The sequence below is a fragment of the Girardinichthys multiradiatus genome, chromosome 19, assembly GCF_021462225.1.
Source record: "Girardinichthys multiradiatus isolate DD_20200921_A chromosome 19, DD_fGirMul_XY1, whole genome shotgun sequence".
Lineage (NCBI taxonomy): Eukaryota > Metazoa > Chordata > Actinopteri > Cyprinodontiformes > Goodeidae > Girardinichthys > Girardinichthys multiradiatus.
This window is the reverse complement of record NC_061811.1, coordinates 24,521,835-24,540,647: the sequence shown is the minus strand read 5'-3', so window position 1 is coordinate 24,540,647 and position 18,813 is coordinate 24,521,835. Positions and strand designations below refer to the sequence as shown.

General features: G+C 40.5%; 1 protein-coding gene across 3 annotated transcripts in view; it reads left to right on the top strand.

Moving 5' to 3' along the window:
* Window positions 1-585: 585 nt before the first annotated feature.
* The window catches only part of usp40 (ubiquitin specific peptidase 40), a 28,624-nt gene continuing 10,396 nt past the window's right edge, over window positions 586-18,813 (top strand). The window contains exons 1-16 of one of the 3 annotated variants that reach the window (XM_047344829.1): window positions 586-1,234; window positions 1,325-1,392; window positions 3,024-3,137; window positions 5,177-5,341; window positions 5,454-5,600; window positions 5,703-5,846; window positions 7,095-7,223; window positions 7,339-7,455; window positions 7,573-7,680; window positions 7,760-7,927; window positions 14,543-14,678; window positions 14,826-14,907; window positions 16,766-16,937; window positions 17,027-17,111; window positions 17,214-17,284; window positions 17,374-17,783. In XM_047344829.1, coding sequence (XP_047200785.1) covers window positions 1,042-1,234; window positions 1,325-1,392; window positions 3,024-3,137; window positions 5,177-5,341; window positions 5,454-5,600; window positions 5,703-5,846; window positions 7,095-7,223; window positions 7,339-7,455; window positions 7,573-7,680; window positions 7,760-7,927; window positions 14,543-14,678; window positions 14,826-14,907; window positions 16,766-16,937; window positions 17,027-17,111; window positions 17,214-17,284; window positions 17,374-17,783 — 2,309 coding nt within the window. In that variant the 5' untranslated portion in view covers window positions 586-1,041. Of the gene's footprint in view, window positions 1,235-1,324; window positions 1,393-3,023; window positions 3,138-5,176; window positions 5,342-5,453; window positions 5,601-5,702; window positions 5,847-6,481; window positions 6,869-7,094; window positions 7,224-7,338; window positions 7,456-7,572; window positions 7,681-7,759; window positions 7,928-14,539; window positions 14,679-14,825; window positions 14,908-16,765; window positions 16,938-17,026; window positions 17,112-17,213; window positions 17,285-17,373; window positions 17,784-18,813 lie in introns of those variants that run through there. The other 2 variants (XM_047344828.1, XM_047344830.1) reach the window with 2 other exon arrangements.

Sequence of the window (18,813 nt, the reverse complement as noted above, 5' to 3'; positions counted from 1 at the left end):
TTTAAATATATCAAACTTGAATGTTTCCAATGTTTTTTTTTTTTTTACCTTACTCTTCTCTAATTTTTAAATGTTTTATGTTTTGTCTTTTTTAATGGATTTATAAATATAGATGTAAAAAACTAATATTTTTAAAAGCAACAGAGGGAATTCATTTTAGAAGATGTCACTTAAACACACAAATAATGTGATATGTTGTGTTAACTGGACTGCAGCATTTTGCCTCTGACTGCATTAATTAAAAAAATTAAATCTTTGACATTTTAGACACAAAGCTGAGCTTTTAACTGCCAGCACATGATTAGATTAACCATTGTCATGGTTAGTTGCTGTAGGACTACAAGATCCAGAAGGCTTGTGTGAAATGATCTTGTAGGAAATGTAGCATTGCAATTAAGTAAATGTTTCTATTTAAATAAATGAAACATCAAACAGTTTTTTACAGCAGTAATTTGAGTTGCTAATTAAAAATATATAGCTGTTAAATATAAATAATATATAATCTTCTTGTCAAGTTTATATTTTGATTAGTCGAGGTACTACAAATACCACAATGCATCATTCCATTTTTCTCCCAGGAAGAAACATGGCCGCTTACAGTCCAGCTATGGTGCTTCTATTTACGTTTCGCCTGTTTACTGTTTTAAGGCTGACAGCGGAAGAAAGAGCTTGCGATCGAAGCCATTTTTGAGTTAAATCTAAGTTTTATTTATAATTATTGTTTGGATAAATCGGCATTGTGTTTTCCTTATGAACAGTTGTGACAAAGACAGAGATTTCTTTTCTTTTCGCCGGGCTTAATCAAAACTGCAATTGATTTACTGAGCCAGAAACCCACAGCGTTCACATCAGGGTCTGGTCGCGATGTTTAGCCCCGTGAATTCCTCTTATTTTCGAGTCAGTCCGGCGATTATCAACCGGGAGCTCGGCAAGACCAAGATGAGATAGCAAGAGTGCACACTGGAGTGCTAACGCGTTTTATTGGGAGCATATATCCCTTCATAACTGGGAGAAAACTGAAGAAATAAAACCCTACTTAACATGTTTGGAAACCTTTTTGAGGAGGAGGATGAGGGGTTTGCCTCAGCCTCCACCAAAGGAAGAACTGCCAAGGGGAGCGAGGAACCGCCTCCACCCCGTGGAAGAAGCAATCTGTGCGGCATTAGAAACCAGGGAGGGACGTGTTACCTCAACTCTCTGCTCCAGACTCTGCTGTTCACCCCAGAGTTCAGAGGTACGGGCAGCTGACCCCCCCCCGCCTGTGCAACAGGTCACCCGGTGACTCCTTTTATTTCAGTAATTCGTCTTCTATGTGTGTTTACAGAAGAGCTGTTCAGTTTGGGGCCTGAAGAACTGGGGTGTCTTGAGGACAAAGACAAACCAGGAGCGAAAGTAAGTGACGCAGTCGACATTGTTTTTTTTCTACACCTGTTTAGTCAGTCAACATGGCAGCAATTCACTGCATGTAGGCACCTAGATGTGGTGATGATGAATTGCTGAAGTTCAAATCCAGCATCGGAATAGGGGGAAAGAGGGATTTAGGCGGGTTTTATTTTAAGGCTGGTGTGAGTTTTTCCAGAAATTGCTGATCTACTGGGATTTTTATCCACAACATTCTCTTGGGCTTATCAAAAAGCTTATGAAAAATACAAAATATGCAGTGAGCCGCTGTTGATGTCTGAGGAAAACAGACAGGTTTAAAATGTAGCTCAAATAACTGCTCAGGTATGCAGAGCAGCTCCTCTAAACCTACAGTAGGTGGCTACAGCAGCAGAAGACCGCAACAGGCGCCGCTCCTGTAATCTGAGAACAGGAAACTGAGGTCACAGCTCACGCAGGCTGAGTGAGATTTGTCAATTGGAAGTTGAAAGAGTTGTGTGATTTAATGTGTCTTGCTTTCAGCTGCATTATTCCGATGGTCGGGTCAGAATTTGGCATAAACAAAATGATCAACCCTGTCTTGCATTAATGGTTACGACTGATGGTGGTGCTCCGGTGACCCCCACAGTCACCAGATCTATATCTAGCGGACAACCATTGGGGATTTGGTGGAACGCTTTAAATGATAATGGCACATTTTCAATACTGGATTAAAATTTAGGACTCTTCACGTAACTGGAGAGTAGAGATGGTCTATGGACAGAACTCTGTGGAACAACTTTGGGAATGCATGGAAAAATAGTCCTATTTCCTATTTTAACACACTGGTATCTTTCAGGCAGCTAGTTTTGTCAAATCCTAAAGACGACTACTGTCGAGTGGTCAACTGTTGTAATAAGTTCTGGTTTCAAATCATTGAGGTTTCTTAAATTGAGGTTTTTCTTTGCCTGAGCAGAGTTTATATAAGAATACAGAGCTATGTCATCATCAAAAAGAGGAAACTTACAATTGTAAAATGAAGATGTAATATTGATAAGGGAGAACAGAATTGGTCCAAGAAGAGAACCCTGGGAACACCCAGCGAAATTACTGGAAAACATCGTAATCTACCAGAGAACTAGTTTTTGAACTATAGCCAATTACTTTTGTCCAGTCCTAAAGTAGGCAGCTAATGTAGATGAGTGATCAACTATGTCAAAAAAGTAAAAAGTTACAGTTTCAAAACACTTAAACGTTTGCGTCACCCCAGTTCTTTTAATGAGATGCTAGAGAAGGTGTCGCTCACCCATTCTGAATGTCCTATTTTATTCCTTAGGTTCTTTTTATTGTGTATTTATTTTACTTAAATATCTCTGAAATCAATTAGCCATATGTTCAAGTATAAAAAGACAGGCTGTTGCAATTGTCTCTGTTAAGTATCTGATTGCAGGCTAGTTACCTCCCCTGTTAGACCTGCAAATATCACCTTGTTTTACTTGTTACTATGTAACGACAAGAACGAACCCTAAATTATGTCTATTAAAATTTTTTACCTTACTCCATCAAAATGAAACTAACAAAAATATTATAAATGCTTTAGATAACATTATTAGAAATATGTTAATCAAGATTTTATATTACAGTTTTGCTCTTTTTCTCTACAGGTCAGAGTGATCCCTCTTGAGCTTCAGAAGTTGTTTGCCCGTCTGTTACTGGTAGACCATCAGAGCGCCTGCACCACTGACCTCACCCACAGCTTCGGCTGGAACAGCAGCCAGGTCCGTGATGGGGAAAAGGAGAGGCTCAAATTACGGTTTTCTTTTTCAGTGATTGATTATATCCCCCAGTAACATCCGCCTTGGCATGCTTAAGTGTACAAAACGTGGTTGTACTATAATATAGTAGTCAGCCCAAGTAACCTGACTGGAATTCCACTTCTTTCTGGAGGCCATCCAGCTGCCAAATTATTTCCCGAGGAGAACAAAACATTTTAGAGACACAAGTTGCCATGGGTCATGTAAACCTAATCCTCTAGTGGAAAAAAAGACATGCAGCGATGTGATTAAACAAGCAGCTGTACTCTTAAAAACCATAGCTTCTGTTGGTTTGTGGCGATTACAGACTGGTGATACAGTAATTAACGTAAATGTTCACAAGTTGTACATGACATGGGATAAAGGTAAGGTATTAAGACATTATTATGTGTTGACACAACTAAAGCACCCCCTAATAGAGGACAGTAAACAGTCCTGTCTAATGCCCTACATTCACTCCAGAAAAAACGTTCCACCAAACAACTGACCTGTTTTAGATGCTTTCTTGAAACAAAATTAGACCCTTCTTCTTGGTTATTCATGACCAGCTCCTTTGGCATTAAAAAGTGTACTTTTGAAAAGGTTTGTCTTAAAATGAGGGATTTCAGTGGTTGTCTAAAACCACCGGATCTTACTGTATCCACTGTCTTTGAATGCATTGCACCTAGGTAACCTATAATTGTAAGAGCACTGAAGTTCCATGCCATAGCTAAAAACACCAACTTCAGCAGATATATCTACCATGCTTAGATCTATGAGGTAAAGTGTTCAGTTTAGTAACAGAAGTTATTTTGTTTAATTCCAATAGCTCTAAAATTACATTTATATTGCTCTTATAAGGATCTGAAAAAGTCCTACATGTGACTTGCTGAAACTTGCAGAAAGCCAAGTCACTTTCTTTGTAATGCAATGTTCACTTTTTTTAATTCCGATCTTCAGTTTTTCCCATCCAAGAAGTGTTTGTTGTGGTAAAGAAATAAAGTACAACATGTACTTAGGTCATTCTTCCTTACCTTGCTAACACATTGCTGCAGTTTGGAATCAGTTGTTCCTCCTTCATTATAGATTATTAAAACTTTGAATAATTATCTATTCATAAACATTTGCCAAGAAATATTAGATTCCATTTTATTGTCTTGTTACATACCCATTACACTCAAACTTAGAGATGCTATTCCTATGAATTAATACATCAAATGTATTTATTAAGATTAACTGACTTTTGTTTTTGCTTTGCGGTCATTTCCATGGCTGTGCTGTTGCAACGCAGTGAGTGTGTTACCAATTGATGAAATTACCCGTGAAATACTGGCGGTGAAACAGTCTTTGACCAGCTGGGGGATTTTTGTTTCCATGAAGCTTCAAGAAATGAACCCTTTTATGAACCAGTTGTCCTGAAGGCCTCAAGGTTTAGTCTGGCCTTCACTGCAGTGCAGTCATATTACATTTCTGCATTTTATGTGCCTCAGACTTGTTTTATTTAAGAAAAAAAATAGGTTTGATGTTTGCTTCTTGAAAACAAGAATCAATAGAAGACTCGGTTACTTTTTTCTTGAACAAAATGGAGTCTAATGTTGCAGGATGTTTTGTACTAACCATTTGCCAGTGTGCACCCACTGGGGCGATATTTTGCATGTCCTTAATTTTCCACTCTTAGTTTACTGAAAGGAAATGGGGTTACATGACTCCAACTTGTCATATTTTAAAAGGGTCAGCTGGCCCAAACAGAGTTCAGAACAAGAATAAATATAAAGACGAAGTTTATTGAAATAACACTGAAGTCAATTAAATATATGTGAGAATATAATAATTTTTCGACTATTTCTATCTCTATTACTATCTCCATACTTCATGAAAGCTTATCAAGTAACAATTTCTACATGAATTTACAGTTGTTTAAATTATATGGGTACAAAATGGTTTGTTTATGGCTACAACATGGAAGTAAAAAGGATCAAAGTGTCTTTCCTCATCTGAACTGCCCTTTTTGTTATTCTTTCAAGGGGACGAATCAGCATGATGTGCAGGAGCTGAACAGGATTCTGTTCAGTGCATTGGAGCACTCTCTTGTGGGCACCAGTGGCAGTACATTGATCCAACGCCTCTACCACGGTACTATTGTCAACAGCATCGTATGCAAGGAGTGTGGAAACGTGAGCCAGAGGAAGGTGTGTTACTGTGAACCAGTCCCATGTAGGCTGGGTTTGTGCCCATAAAGATCATGCTGAAAATATTTGTTTGCTCATTTTTGGTTTAAATGTGTTTTTGTGTCATCTGCAGGAGGACTTCCTGGACCTGACGGTGTGCGTTTGTGGTGTTTCCAGCCTGGAGGAGGCTTTGTGGAACATGTTTGTGGAGGAAGAGTTGTTTGAAGGCAATAACCTTTATCGTTGTGCTCAGTGTTCCAGGTTGGTCACTGCTGCCAAGGTCAGTACCGATAACACACATTTTAATTCAATAAAATGCTTTGTGAAAGCAGTGTTCATTCTCGCTGTGGTTAAAAAAAAGTTTTTCTTTGCCATTTCTCAGTCTGCCAAGCTAAAGCAGCTGCCCCTGTTTATGACCATGTCTTTGCTGCGGTTCAGCTTTGACTTTACCAAATGTGAACGATACAAGGAAACTGGACGCTACAGCTTCCCACTCACCATCGATCTGCGACCTTTTTGTGAACAGGTACTGGAAAGATTTTAGCTGAACTTCTCTCTCTGTATATGAAAGTCATTAAAAAAAATTTATTTGATCAAAAATGTAATTTATTTCTGTTAATTTGAGTGATTATTTCTTACAGTTAATGAAAACTGAAGATTTAGTTTATCAGATATACAGAATATGATAAAGAAAGGCTATGTTATGGCCGACATAACCATGATGATGACCTAGTAGACAGTCATTGACACATTCCACAAGGAGGGTGTACCACAAAGGTTACTGCTAAAGAGGCAGGAGGTTCACAGAGTGCTGTATCAGAGCATGTGTTTGGAAAGTTTAGAGGAAGGAAAACATGCAGGAAAATGTGCACCAGCTGCAAAGATAACCCCAGCTTTAAGAGAATTGTGAAGCATAGACTGTATGAGAGCTTGAAGGAGATGCACAAGGTATTGGCTGTGGCTGGAGTCTGTGCTTGAAGAGCCATGACACACCGATGTGTCAAGGATCTGGGCTACAACCATCGCATTCTTTATGTTAAATCACTTCTGAACCAGATACATTGTCAGGAGCATGTTGCTTGGGCTCAGAAGACCAAAGTTCTCATTTGTTGGTATTTAATTTGGAAATGAAGATTTTAGAGGATAAATGGTGAGGCACTAGAAAAGCAGTTTGCTTGAATTTTAGTGCGAAGTCTCCACAGCCAGTGATGATTTGAGGTACATTTTATCTACTGGTGTTGGTCCACTGTGTCCACAGTCAACCAAAGCATCCAACAGGAGGTTTTAGAGGACTTTATGCTTCCATCTGCTAACAAACTTTCTGGAGATACTGATTTTATTTTCCAGCTGGACCTGGTACCTGCCAACACTGCAAGATACCAATAGTGTCTTTAAAGACCATGCTATCAGTGTTCTTGATTGGTCAGGAATCTGGTCTGACCTAAATCCCACAGAGAATTTGTCAAGAGGAAGATGAGACATCAGAGTCAACAATGCAGAAGAGCTGATGGCCACTATTACAACAACCTGGGCTTCCTCAACACCTCAGTAGGCCGATATTTCTATATTAAAAATACTTTTTTAAAAGTGGTTTTATGTAATATTTCAATTTTCTTCAAAACAGAATATTGGGTTTTTCAGTAGCTGTACACCATAATTAACAGAAATAAATGCTTGAAATGTTTATTAAGATGCACCTGCAATAACCTGATGAGGCGACAAAAGTTCTGCTGCTTTGAGTTTCCTTTAAAACTCTCGGTTTTCCTTCTTACAGACTGACGCAGAGGACTCTGATTTCACATATGAACTGTTTTCCGTGATTATCCATAAGGGAGGCTGTTATGGCGGCCATTACCATGTTTACATTAAAGACATTGATGAGCTTGGACTATGGGAGCCACCGGTGAGGGGAAAAATGCAGATTTTCTTTCAAAATCAGAAACGGTTGCTGCTAGATTTTCACTTTTTGGATTTTTTGTAAGCATGCATGTGTCATAGAATGCATATTTTGTTGTCAGGAAGAGGACTGCAAACCCAAAACCCAAAAGAAAATAAAGGAGGAAGTCAAGGAGTTACCTGAGCAAAAACTACAAGAAGATGACCCTTTGTCTATCATTACTGCAATCATTGCTCAGGTACACCTAAATCTATGGATGGCTTCTGACCTACAATTTCCATTTTTCTTTTTCCAGTACAACTGTGGCATACTGTGACTTACATTTTTAAACTGCAGTACCTTTACTGTCCTCTAGGAGTCATCAAAAAGTGTTTTGTTGGATCAGCTTGGCCAAAAACTCATGAATAAAACTGGATCATCCTGGAGCAAAAGGTTCAGAAAACACTACGGTCCCATTGGAAAGGTATGTCTCATTTTTCCTCCTATACTAATAAAAAAATATATTATACATCTGATCCAGTTTTTGTTTGTTTTATTTTTAGTTCCTGCAGTCTCACAATGACGTTTTCATTTTGATATCCAATGGGACGCGAGTGGCATTGAAATCAAACTCCCTAAGCCCAGTGGCCGATGCCCCGGCTCCTTCAGAGCAAACCGTGAACTCTGATCTGCACTCGGAGGCAAATCAAAAGCCTAAACCAAAAATAGAGGTATTTAAGAAACAGGTTCCACATTTGATTTTTCCATTTTTCTGCTTAATCATTAAAGATATGAGAAGTCTACATCTGAAGTTTCTTGATTAGTAAAGTTAGTAGAATAAGTATTTTTTTGTGATTAACCAAAAAAAAAAAAAAAAACCCAGTCTTTAACACCACAAACGAAAAATGTTTTTGTGTCACCTTTTGATTAGTTTAAAGGGTAAATACATAATCATTTCTAAAATTTTTAATTTTCCGTTGAGCTTTGGCTTTTAGCTCACGATGATTATGTTCACATTCATAGCTGGAATTGAGAAATGTTTCTAAAAGAAAGAATGCACAAGTCCATCAAAAGTTGCCATAGAGGGATGGTGCCATGTGTGGAACACAAAACTCTAGCAACACCCAAACCAAAGGTCATAATAGCAATGTCTCCAGCACCAGTATGAGTTCATAACTTAAAGAAGAAACCCTGACTGCTTCTATTAACAATTCTAATTTAAAACTAGAAACCTGCAAGCAGCTTTGAAGGCCCTCGCACCCCTCAGCGCAACCCGGGCTATTGAGCGACCGCAGGAGCCTGGCATCACCTCATACATGCCACCGACGATGACACTGCTTCACGTCGTCACTAAGTGGTACTGTGAGCAACATGTCATATGATCTTCGGTCATGCAGAGTTTCAGTCTGGCAAAAAGCATTCAAAATTTCGAGTAAATCGGACCTTCCAGAAGGACGCTGCAGTCGCTTGTTTGTTTGTGGGCGGGGCAAAAACAACATCATCTTTTAAAAGTAACTTTTAATCCCCAATGCCTTAAGAGTATACTGAGTGATTTTCAAGTCTCTAAATCAAAAGCTGTAGGAGGAGTTCGCTCAGATATGCGGACTAAAAACGCCCAAAAGAGGGTCAAAATGGCAACTTCAATCCAAAATGGCCGACTTCCTGTTGGGTTTGGACCAATGCTCCAATAGACTTTTTTGTAGATCCTGAGAAGTTACATTTGTGTACCAAATTTCAAAATCCTCGGTAAAAGCATGGCTTGGGGCTGATTTGTTTAAGTTTTCTATGGGGCGCTGTGGAGTAATTAGGCCACGCCCATCGAATATGTCATCAGATCTCTGTTGGGGACTAGACAAGGTTCAATCACTTTGAATTTGGTGCAGATCAGATGATCTTTGTGGAAATTAGAGGCAAACGTATGGCCATGGCGTGATGTCTGAATTTGCGGCGCCACCATGGCCACGCCCTTTTATGAAAAGTCATTGTGCTTCAAACGAAGTTAGACCCAGTAGTTATCTCTCTTCTGACAAACTGTGAAGTTCATTGGGTCGTGAGGGTCAGAGAGGCACCTTTCCAAGTGAAAAAAGTTACTTCCTGTTCTGAGGGGGCGTGGCTTTGATGATGTCAACATACGACCCCATAGGATTGTCGGGAACCCGAATGTCCTCCTTCATGCCAACTTTGGTGTGATTTGGAATTTTTTTGGGAAAGTTATTGCAATTTTTCACTTTCGGAGCGAACGCCAAGTTCGTGCCCCGGCCACGCCCCCTAAACAAGGCAAAAAAGTCACGATTTTGATAACTTTTAATCCCCCATGCCTTAACTCCATATTGACCAAATATGAAGGCGATAGCTCAAAATCCCTAGGAGGAGTTCGTTTAAGTTCGAGGTGAGTAAAAGTGAAAAACGGGCATAAATCGGTCTTTGACTCAAAATGGCCGACTTCCTGTGCATTTTAGGGCATACCCCCAAGATACTTTTTTTTCTTGTTTTGAGGAGTTCTAGCATTGTGCCGAATTTCAGATCTCTGCGACTTACGGTTCGGGCTATCTCACATTTGGGGGCGTGGCTAAGTGGTTTGGCCACGCCCACTGATGACGACATTAAGGATCAAGAATTTCACGCGGGGGACAATTTTGGGTGAAGTTTGGTGAGTTTTGGGGTATGGCAAAGTCCCCATATTGCCCCGCAAAGAGGCAACGGAATAATAACTAGAAACCTGCAAGCAGCTTTGAAGGCTCTCGCACCCCTCAACGCAACTCGGGCTGTTGAGCGACCGCAGGAGCCTGGCATCACCTCATACACGCCACCAACGATGACACCGCTTCACTTCAACACGTCGTCACTAAGTGGTACTGTGAGCAACATGTCATATGATCTTCGGTCATGCAGAGTTTCAGTGTGGCAAAAAGCATTCAAAATTTCGAGTAAATCGGACCTTCCAGAAGGACGCTGCAGTCGCTTGTTTGTTTGTGGGCGGGGCTAAAACAAAATCATCAATTGACTGTGTCAAAATGTCCATCATTAACTCATGATCATGTATACTACATTTGAAGTGGATCCGATGATGAATGAGGGAGATATAGCCCTTGAAGTGTCCTAGGGGGCGCTGTTGATTCAGATTTAAATGTAATCCAATAGAGCTGTTTGGGGGCTGACAAAGATCAAGCATATTCAGTTTGGAGTGATTCGGACCATGCATGTGTAATTTAGAGCCAAACGTATGGCTGTGGCGTGACATCAGAATTTGCCACACCATCATAGCCACACCCTCCAGCTACAGCAGTAAGTACTGGCGACTGTCTAAGACCATCATGTTATCTGTTACTTGGGACAGTTTGACATTGATTAGGTGAAGAACATCAAACATTGAGTCTGTAAAGGAAAACATGATACTTCCTGTTCTCAGGGGGCGGGGCTTCGATGATGTCAGCATCTGATCAGTGAATATTGTTGAGGCCTAGAGGCAGATCAATCCCAGAAGGTTTCATTTGTCTGTGACTTTCCTTGTAGGAGCTATATCAATTTAGTGTTTTATGGTGAGAAGTCATATTTTGATGCGTGGCCACGCCCACATACTTTCATGTATCAAAAAGGTTTTGATAACTTTTGATCCCCAATCCCTTAAGAGTATACTGAGTGATTTTCAAATCTCTAAGTCAAAAGCTGTAGGAGGAGTTCGCTCAGATATGCGGGCTAAAAACGCCCAAAAGAGGGTCAAAATGGCAACTTCAATCCAAAATGGCCGACTTCCTGTGGTGTTTGGACCAATGCTCCAATAGACTTTTTTGTAGGTCTTGAGAAGTTACATATGTGTACCAAATTTCAGAATTCTCGGTCAAAGCATGACTTGGGGCTGATTTTTTGAAATTTTCTAGGGGGCGCTGTGTACGAATTAGGCCACGCCCACCGAATATGTCATCAGATCTCTGTTGAGAACTGGACAAGGTTCAATCACATGGAATTTGGTGCAGATCAGATGATGTATGTGGAAATTAAAGCCAAACGTATGGCCATGGCGTGACGTCCTACTTTGCGGCGCCACCCTTGCCACGCCCTTTTATGAAACGTCACTGTGCTTCAAACGAAGTTAGACCCACTAGTTATCTGTCTTCTGACACAGATTCAAGTTGATTGGGTCAAGTGGGTCATAGAGGCACCTTTCCAAGTGAAAAAAGTGACTTCCGGTTCTGAGGGGGCGTGGCTTTGATGATGTCAGCATATGACCCCATAGGATCGTCGGGAACCCAAATGTCCTCCTTCATGCCAACTTTGGTGTGATTTGTATTTTTTTTGGGAAGGTTATTGCAATTTTTCACTTTCGGCACGAATGCCAAGTTCGTGCCCCGGCCACGCCCCCTAAACATGTTCAAAAACTCACGATTTTGATAACTTTTAATTCCCCATGCCTTAACTGCATATAGCCCAAATATGAAGTCGATAGCTCAAAATCCCTAGGAGTAGTTTGTTTAAGTTCGAGGTGAGTAAAAGTGAAAAACGGGCAAAAATCAGCCTTTGACCCAAAATGGCCAACTTCCTGTGCATTTTAGGGCATACCCCCAAGATACTTTTTTTCTTGTTTTGAGGAGTTCTAGCATTGTGCCGAATTTCAGATCTCTACGACTTACGGTTCGGGCTACCTCACATTTGGGGGCGTGGCTAAGTGGTTTGGCCACGCCCACTGGTGACGACATTAAGGATCAAGAATTTCACGCGGGGGACAATTTTGGGTGAAGTTTGGTGAGTTTTGGGGTATGGCAAAGTCCCCATATTGCCCCGCAAAGAGGCAACGGAATAATAATAAGAATTCGAGCGATTACAATAGGCCCTTGCAGTTTTCCTGCTCGGGCCTAAAAATAAAATTCAGGTAGACCTTGCAATTTCTGGTCAGGTTTTGACCGGCAGTCTGGTGCTTTTAGGATTTTGCTATCACTCCTATGTAAAATCTAGTGGCAGTGAATGGAAGCAGTTGAAAGTCTCACTTTTCAACAGATATTCTGTCTTTAAAGTTGTAGTTTAGCTGTCAACATGTTACTCTTAGGAAACCGTCTGTTACACCGCTCAAACTTTATGAGCCTGTCTGCATTTTGTTTTCTAACAACAAACATGCCATTTGACCCTAAGAGGTTACTTGGCGTAAATGCTGCTACACATGTGGTGGCAAGAAAAGGCTGTAATAAAAGCCGGTTGCTTCTGTAGCTAATTATCTTGTGAAAACATGTTGGCGGAACGTTTGGAGAGAGCGGTTATGGATTTTTGTAAACAATCATTGCCATGGGAATCAGATGCTTTGTGCTGACTGAGGAGACCCATAAAATAAAACTCACAATGAAAAAACGCATTTTCTCACTTGAGAAACTTTATGCAGAAAAGGAACAATGGCTGCTGCTTCTACGGTCTGCCTGCTGACTCCTTTAGAGTTATGTGACATGAACTGCGTTGTCTTCATTTCTCCGCCTGCGGTTGCTCCTTCCCTTGAAGACAGTATTCCAATTGTGTCAAGATATTGGAACAAATATATTGTTTTAAAGAATAGACTTGTTTTTGGTGGTTGGGTAGAAATCAGCCTCTCTCACCTTTAACAGACTTCAGCCACGTTTTAGAGGATCTTTGGAAAAGGAAGAGTACTCACTCAATCTTTTCCAGTGTCGCTATTATGCCACCACATATTAATTCAACATATTAGGATTTTTTTGTCAAGTAAGCAATCTACTTTCTGTTTATGACAATAAGTAGACGATCCACGTTTCCAGATTACATGCTTATATCCATATATGATGGTGCACATTTCGTATGACTTTCCTCCAAAGGTTCTTTTGTGTCAGAGAAGTGTATTTTATAGTTACTTGTCTTGTTTAAAAATCAATGCAACGGCCGGTTGTGATTCATTTTTGTTTCCTTCTTTCGAGATACAGGGGTTGGACAATGAAACTGAAACACCTGGTTTTAGACCACAATAATTTATTAGTATGGTGTAGGACCTCCTTTTGCAGCCAATACAGCATCAATTTGTCGTGGGAATGACATATACAAGTCCTGCACAGTGGTCAGAGGGATTTTAAGACATTCTTCTTGCAGGATAGTGGCCAGGTCACTACGTGATACTGGTGGAGGAAAACATTTCCTGACCCGCTCCTCCAAAACACACCAAAGTGGCTCAATAATATTTAGATCTGGTGACTGTGCAGGCCATGGGAGATGTTCAACTTCACTTTCATGTTCATCAAACCAATCTTTCACCAGTCTTGCTGTGTGTATTGGTGCATTGTCATCCTGATACACGGCACCGCCTTCAGGATACAATGTTTGAACCACTGGATGCACATGGTCCTCAAGAATGGTTCGGTGGTCCTTGGCAGTGACGCGCCCATCTAACACAAGTATTGGGCCAAGGGAATGCCATGATATGGCAGCCCAAACCATCACTGATCCACCCCCATGCTTCACTCTGGGCATGCAACAGTCTGGGTGGTACGCTTCTTTGGGGCTTCTCCACACCGTAACTCTCCCGGATGTGGGGAAAACAGTAAAGGTGGACTCATCAGAGAACAATACATGTTTCAAATTGTCCACAGCCCAAAATTTCGCTCCTTGCACCATTGAAACTGACGTTTGGCATTGGCATGAGTGACCAAAGGTTTGGCTATAGCAGCACGGCCGTGTATATTGACCCTGTGGAGCTCCTGACGGACAGTTCTGATGGAAACAGGAGAGTTGAGGTGCACATTTAATTCTGCCGTGATTTGGGCAGCCGTGGTTTTATGTTTTTTGGATACAATCCGGGTTAGCACCCGGACATCCCTTTCAGACAGCTTCCTCTTGCGTCCACAGTTAATCCTGTTGGATGTGGTTCGTCCTTCTTGGTGGTATGCTGACATTACCCTGGATACCGTGGCTCTTGATACATCACAAAGACTTGCTGTCTTGGTCACAGATGCGCCAGCAAGACGTGCACCAACAATTTGTCCTCTTTTGAACTCTGGTATGTCACCCATAATGTTGTGTGCATTTCAATATTTTGAGCAAAACTGTGCTCTTACCCTGCTAATTGAACCTTCACACTCTGCTCTTAATGGTGCAATGTGCAATCAATGAAGACTGGCTACCAGGCTGGTCCAATTTACCCATGAAACCTCCCACACTAAAATGACAGGTGTTTCAGTTTCATTGTCCAACCCCTGTATTTAGGGCTTCTGACTCTAAAATATGATGAAATTTGCCATGTAACCATATTAATGTGACCCACTGGAAACACGTTTCCCACGTCTGATCTAGGCTTTTGAAGGCTGTCTTGTGACTCATTTTGTGACTGTTTTCTCACGGTGCATCCTCCTGTCTGTCAGCAGGGTAGCCACTGGTTTGACCTCAATGACTCCACTGTGACTTCCATCCGGGAGTCTGACATAGAGAAGCAGTTCCAGGGCAAAGAGAGCGCCTACATGCTGTTCTACAGAAAAACACAGCTGCACAGGCCCAGTGATGGTATTACGTAACATATTTGCATCTTGTGATTGGAAAAATTACTTCTGTAAAACAACTTGATTATAAAATATATTGATTAAAATTGAAGGAGCAGTAATTTTCAATTCTATGTGTTTTTTTTATTTAATTAAAAAATTTTTTTTGCAGCTCTAAACAATCCACAGTATAAAGTTCCTTCCCAGCTCATCCAGATGGCTCAGGATGAGAACCGGAGGCTGCAGCAGATGCGGTACAGATACCAGCACACACGTGAAACATGTTACTCTGTTATTATATGTACAGCTGCTTAGTAGGATCTGACTCAGTCATTATAGTTCAGTTGTGGCCAAGATCCGTAACGCTGTGATTGAGGACAAATGCAAACTACAATACTTATCCAGAGCCCTCCGCATTTATTATCACCACCCTGATAAAGATGTTTGAATGCCTTAAAAATCCCTTTTTAAAGCAGTAAATCAATCACATCTCTGGAAATTTTTCAGAAAACACAACTTCTAATCCGAGTGCCTTTGCCTAGTAATAGTAAATGTAATGGAAGCACTTTACTTGTTGATTGGGGTTTCTAAGAACCTTTTAGTCATCCATGACTGCCTAATTTTACTGGTTCTAATTATGGCATGGCAGACGGGTCCATTTTTACAATACTTGACCATTATGCTGGACGAGGATCCATATTTAACTTTTTAACAGTGAGAGGTAAACGGAAATCTCCAAATCTCAGCGTGAGAGAAAAAACATCACAGAGTGGCAGTTACAAGGAGTTTCTAAGTCTCCTTAACAACCATTAGATGCTATCTTCATGCTAACCAGTTGTCTAGTAAGTATATCCAGTGTAAATGTGCAGTTTGTTTAATGCAATGAGAGTTTACCTTAAACAGTGTACTTTGGTCATAAGAGAGAAACACCAAATTCTTTTTTTGCAATAAACCCTCCATGGGTCTGGCTTGAGACAAAGGATGACTTTATAGAAAAGCAACTTGTGCCGACTTAAATATGGTGGAGAATTTGTTAGGCTGTGGGCCTGTTTCTCTTCCAAAGGCTCTATGAACCTTATTAGAGGTCAGGGCATCATGAGCTCTTTGAAAATAGGTCCGCACTGAGACTTTCAGCAGTATAATGATCCAAAAACCAAAATTGTGGCCAAATCAACACAGAAAATCTTAAGCTGATCCAAAGTAAAACTTCTTTTTCCCCAGACCTGGCATAGGTATATTAAACCCATGTGGTGAGCTGAGAAGATCTGAACGGATTGTGTTGATGTTATAGAGTCTGAAGCCATTTTTCCTTTCTTTCATTGTACATACAATTTGTTTTGAGCCACAAACTTACTTTCCAAAATAATTATAATTATTATAATAATTATATTAACACAGAACCACAGTCATATTCAATAAGTTAGAGTATGCCTTCAGATGAGTCCATTTGTCAGATTAAAAGTAGCTTTTGAAAATAACAATCTTTAAGGAGCTACAAAACATACTTTTCATTAAGACCGCATTTCTGTATTAAAGTATTTTTATTGGTTTGATGTAATACTCTAAACTCAGATGTCATGTTTTAATTAGCTGTAAGTTGAAAATCATCTTGACTAACAGACATTCAGGCTTGAAAACATCAGCCTGTTTGTAATTAATCAATATTTTGTGTTTCACTTAGTTACTTGAGCTAATGAAATAAATGAACATTTCAGTATTTAAATTGATTAAATATGAATTTATAGAAAGGCATAAGGAATAAAGCAATAAGAAAGACTGTTATCTAACCAAGATTCTGTATTTTTCCTTCACCTTTTTACACTCTCATTAGAAAAGACTTAAGAAAGTCTTAAACATTTTTTCAGTATATAGTATTTTCTAATAAGAGGGCAAAACTCCAATTTCTGTTTTTCCCCAGTAATTTAAATCCATTGCTGGGAAAATCTAACATTTTTTTTGGGGCATTGAATAAACAAATAAGAAACAGATGAATAAACTATTATCTATCTATTAAAAGAAGATGAGGCTTTTTAATCAGATTTAGCAGGGGTGCCATTAAGTATGGAGGGTGCTGCATGGATGAGGGGAGTTAACTATTTTGTTCTATTGCAGTGAGGTGTTTGAAGCTGCTAATAACACAGTAGAGCTGCATCTGCACCTGGCCCCCTTCTACAAGATGGTAAATGGAGTCCTGCAGCCAGTCAGCAGGGAACCAAGTGGAAGTATTAACCTGAGCTTCGACCGTAGGAAGACTGTCGGGGATCTGCGGATCACCATTTATCATGTACTGTGATTGCAATGAACAGCTGCTGTTGTGTTTGGAAATTCTTAGTCACTGGAAGGTTAAGCTTGTTTTATTTTGCAAAAATATAGATGCAGGAACTCTGGGAAGGAGATATGGCATTGACTGTGGCCAGGAGTCTACCTGCAGGTTTACACCTATACAATACTCTTACAGGTTAGACACTTATGGGCAAAAGCATTAGAAAATGCGTGAAGAAAAAACTAGGTTCAGGAGTGATCAGTTTCAGTAATTTCTCTGTTGTTTTCCTCTTCGCAGATGACAGTGTCTCTCTGTACAGTGCAGGAATCTGCACAAATACTGACCTGTTTGTGTGGAATGGTAAACAGGTAAGGAAACTGTCATTATATGGGTCTAATTCCTCAGTATTTTATGGAGGGGGACAAAATTCAGACTTCTGTGCTTCTGGCTTCTTCAGGTTTGTGGTGCCGCAGTCCAAAGTGGAGCTGAATGGGAACCAGTGTTGCTCACTGTCGTTCGTCCTTTTTTGGGCGAAGACGTTGAGCAGGAGGGGCAAAATGGGGTCAAATGTCAAAATAACAGCGCAGGTTCTGAAAAAGTGGGTCCAGCACTGCAAAGGGAAGCAAGAGGGTTCGCTGGCGGCGCAACTCTTGGGGAGGTGAGGGAGGCACTGGGGGAGCCAAGCGAGAGTCTTCTGTGTCAGGAGAATAGAAGAGGAAGGGGGGGAGGTCAGGGGGCAGGGGAGGGAGGGGGCGCAAGCGGATGGAGGGTGTTCCCGCCCGACGATATGCAGCGGACTTTGAAGGAGCTGTCGCTGAAAGACGGAGATGCTTTGCTAGTCCTGGAGCCGGACTCGTTTGACAGCAGGTGAGCTCTCTCCCAATGTCCTTTACAGTGCCTTGCAAAAGTAATCATGCTAACTGAGATTTCCCACATGTTGTCGTGGTAAAAACCACACACATCAGTGGATTTTGTTTGGATTTTATGTGATAAACTAACAGAAAGTTTCATGTCAGAAAAATCAAAGAAACCCGAAATGTATGAAGTGCACTTTGAATTTGGCTCCTTTTCCTCTGATACCCCTAAAACATGTCCATCCATCTAAGCTGACAGGCTGGGCAAGGAGATCATTAATCATACTAACTCTGGTAGAGTTGGCAAGATCCACAACCTAACAATCGTCATTCACTCCACAAATCTGACCTTTTGATAGCAAACGTGGACAAAATTGCTCTGATGAATGGAGACCAAAATTTACCTTTTTGGCCTACATGAAAAACTAAGACTGCGCATCACCCTGAAAACGTTGTTCCCAAGGCTAAGCACGGTGGTGGCAGAATCATGCTGTGGGCATGTTTTTGTTAAGTGAAGGCAAGGGAAAATCAGATGGGAATTTTCATTCCCCACCATAGATTTTTATTTGTTAGATTTTAAAATCTATCATTTTCCTTTCACTTTACAACTACAGGTCCTTCTCAAAATATTAGCATATTGTGATAAAGTTCATTATTTTCCATAATGTAATGATGAAAATGTAACATTCATATATTTTGGATTCATTGCACACTAACTGAAATATTTCAGGTCTTTTATTGTCTTAATACGGATGATTTTGGCATACAGCTCATGAAAACCCAAAATTCCTATCTCACAAAATTAGCATATCATTAAAAGGGTCTCTAAACGAGCTATGAACCTAATCATCTGAATCAACGAGTTAACTCTAAACACCTACAAAAGATTCCTGAGGCCTTTAAAACTCCCAGCCTGGTTCATCACTCAAAACCCCAATCATGGGTAAGACTGCCGACCTGACTGCTGTCCAGAAGGCCACTATTGACACCCTCAAGCAAGAGGGTAAGACACAGAAAGAAATTTCTGAACGAATAGGCTGTTC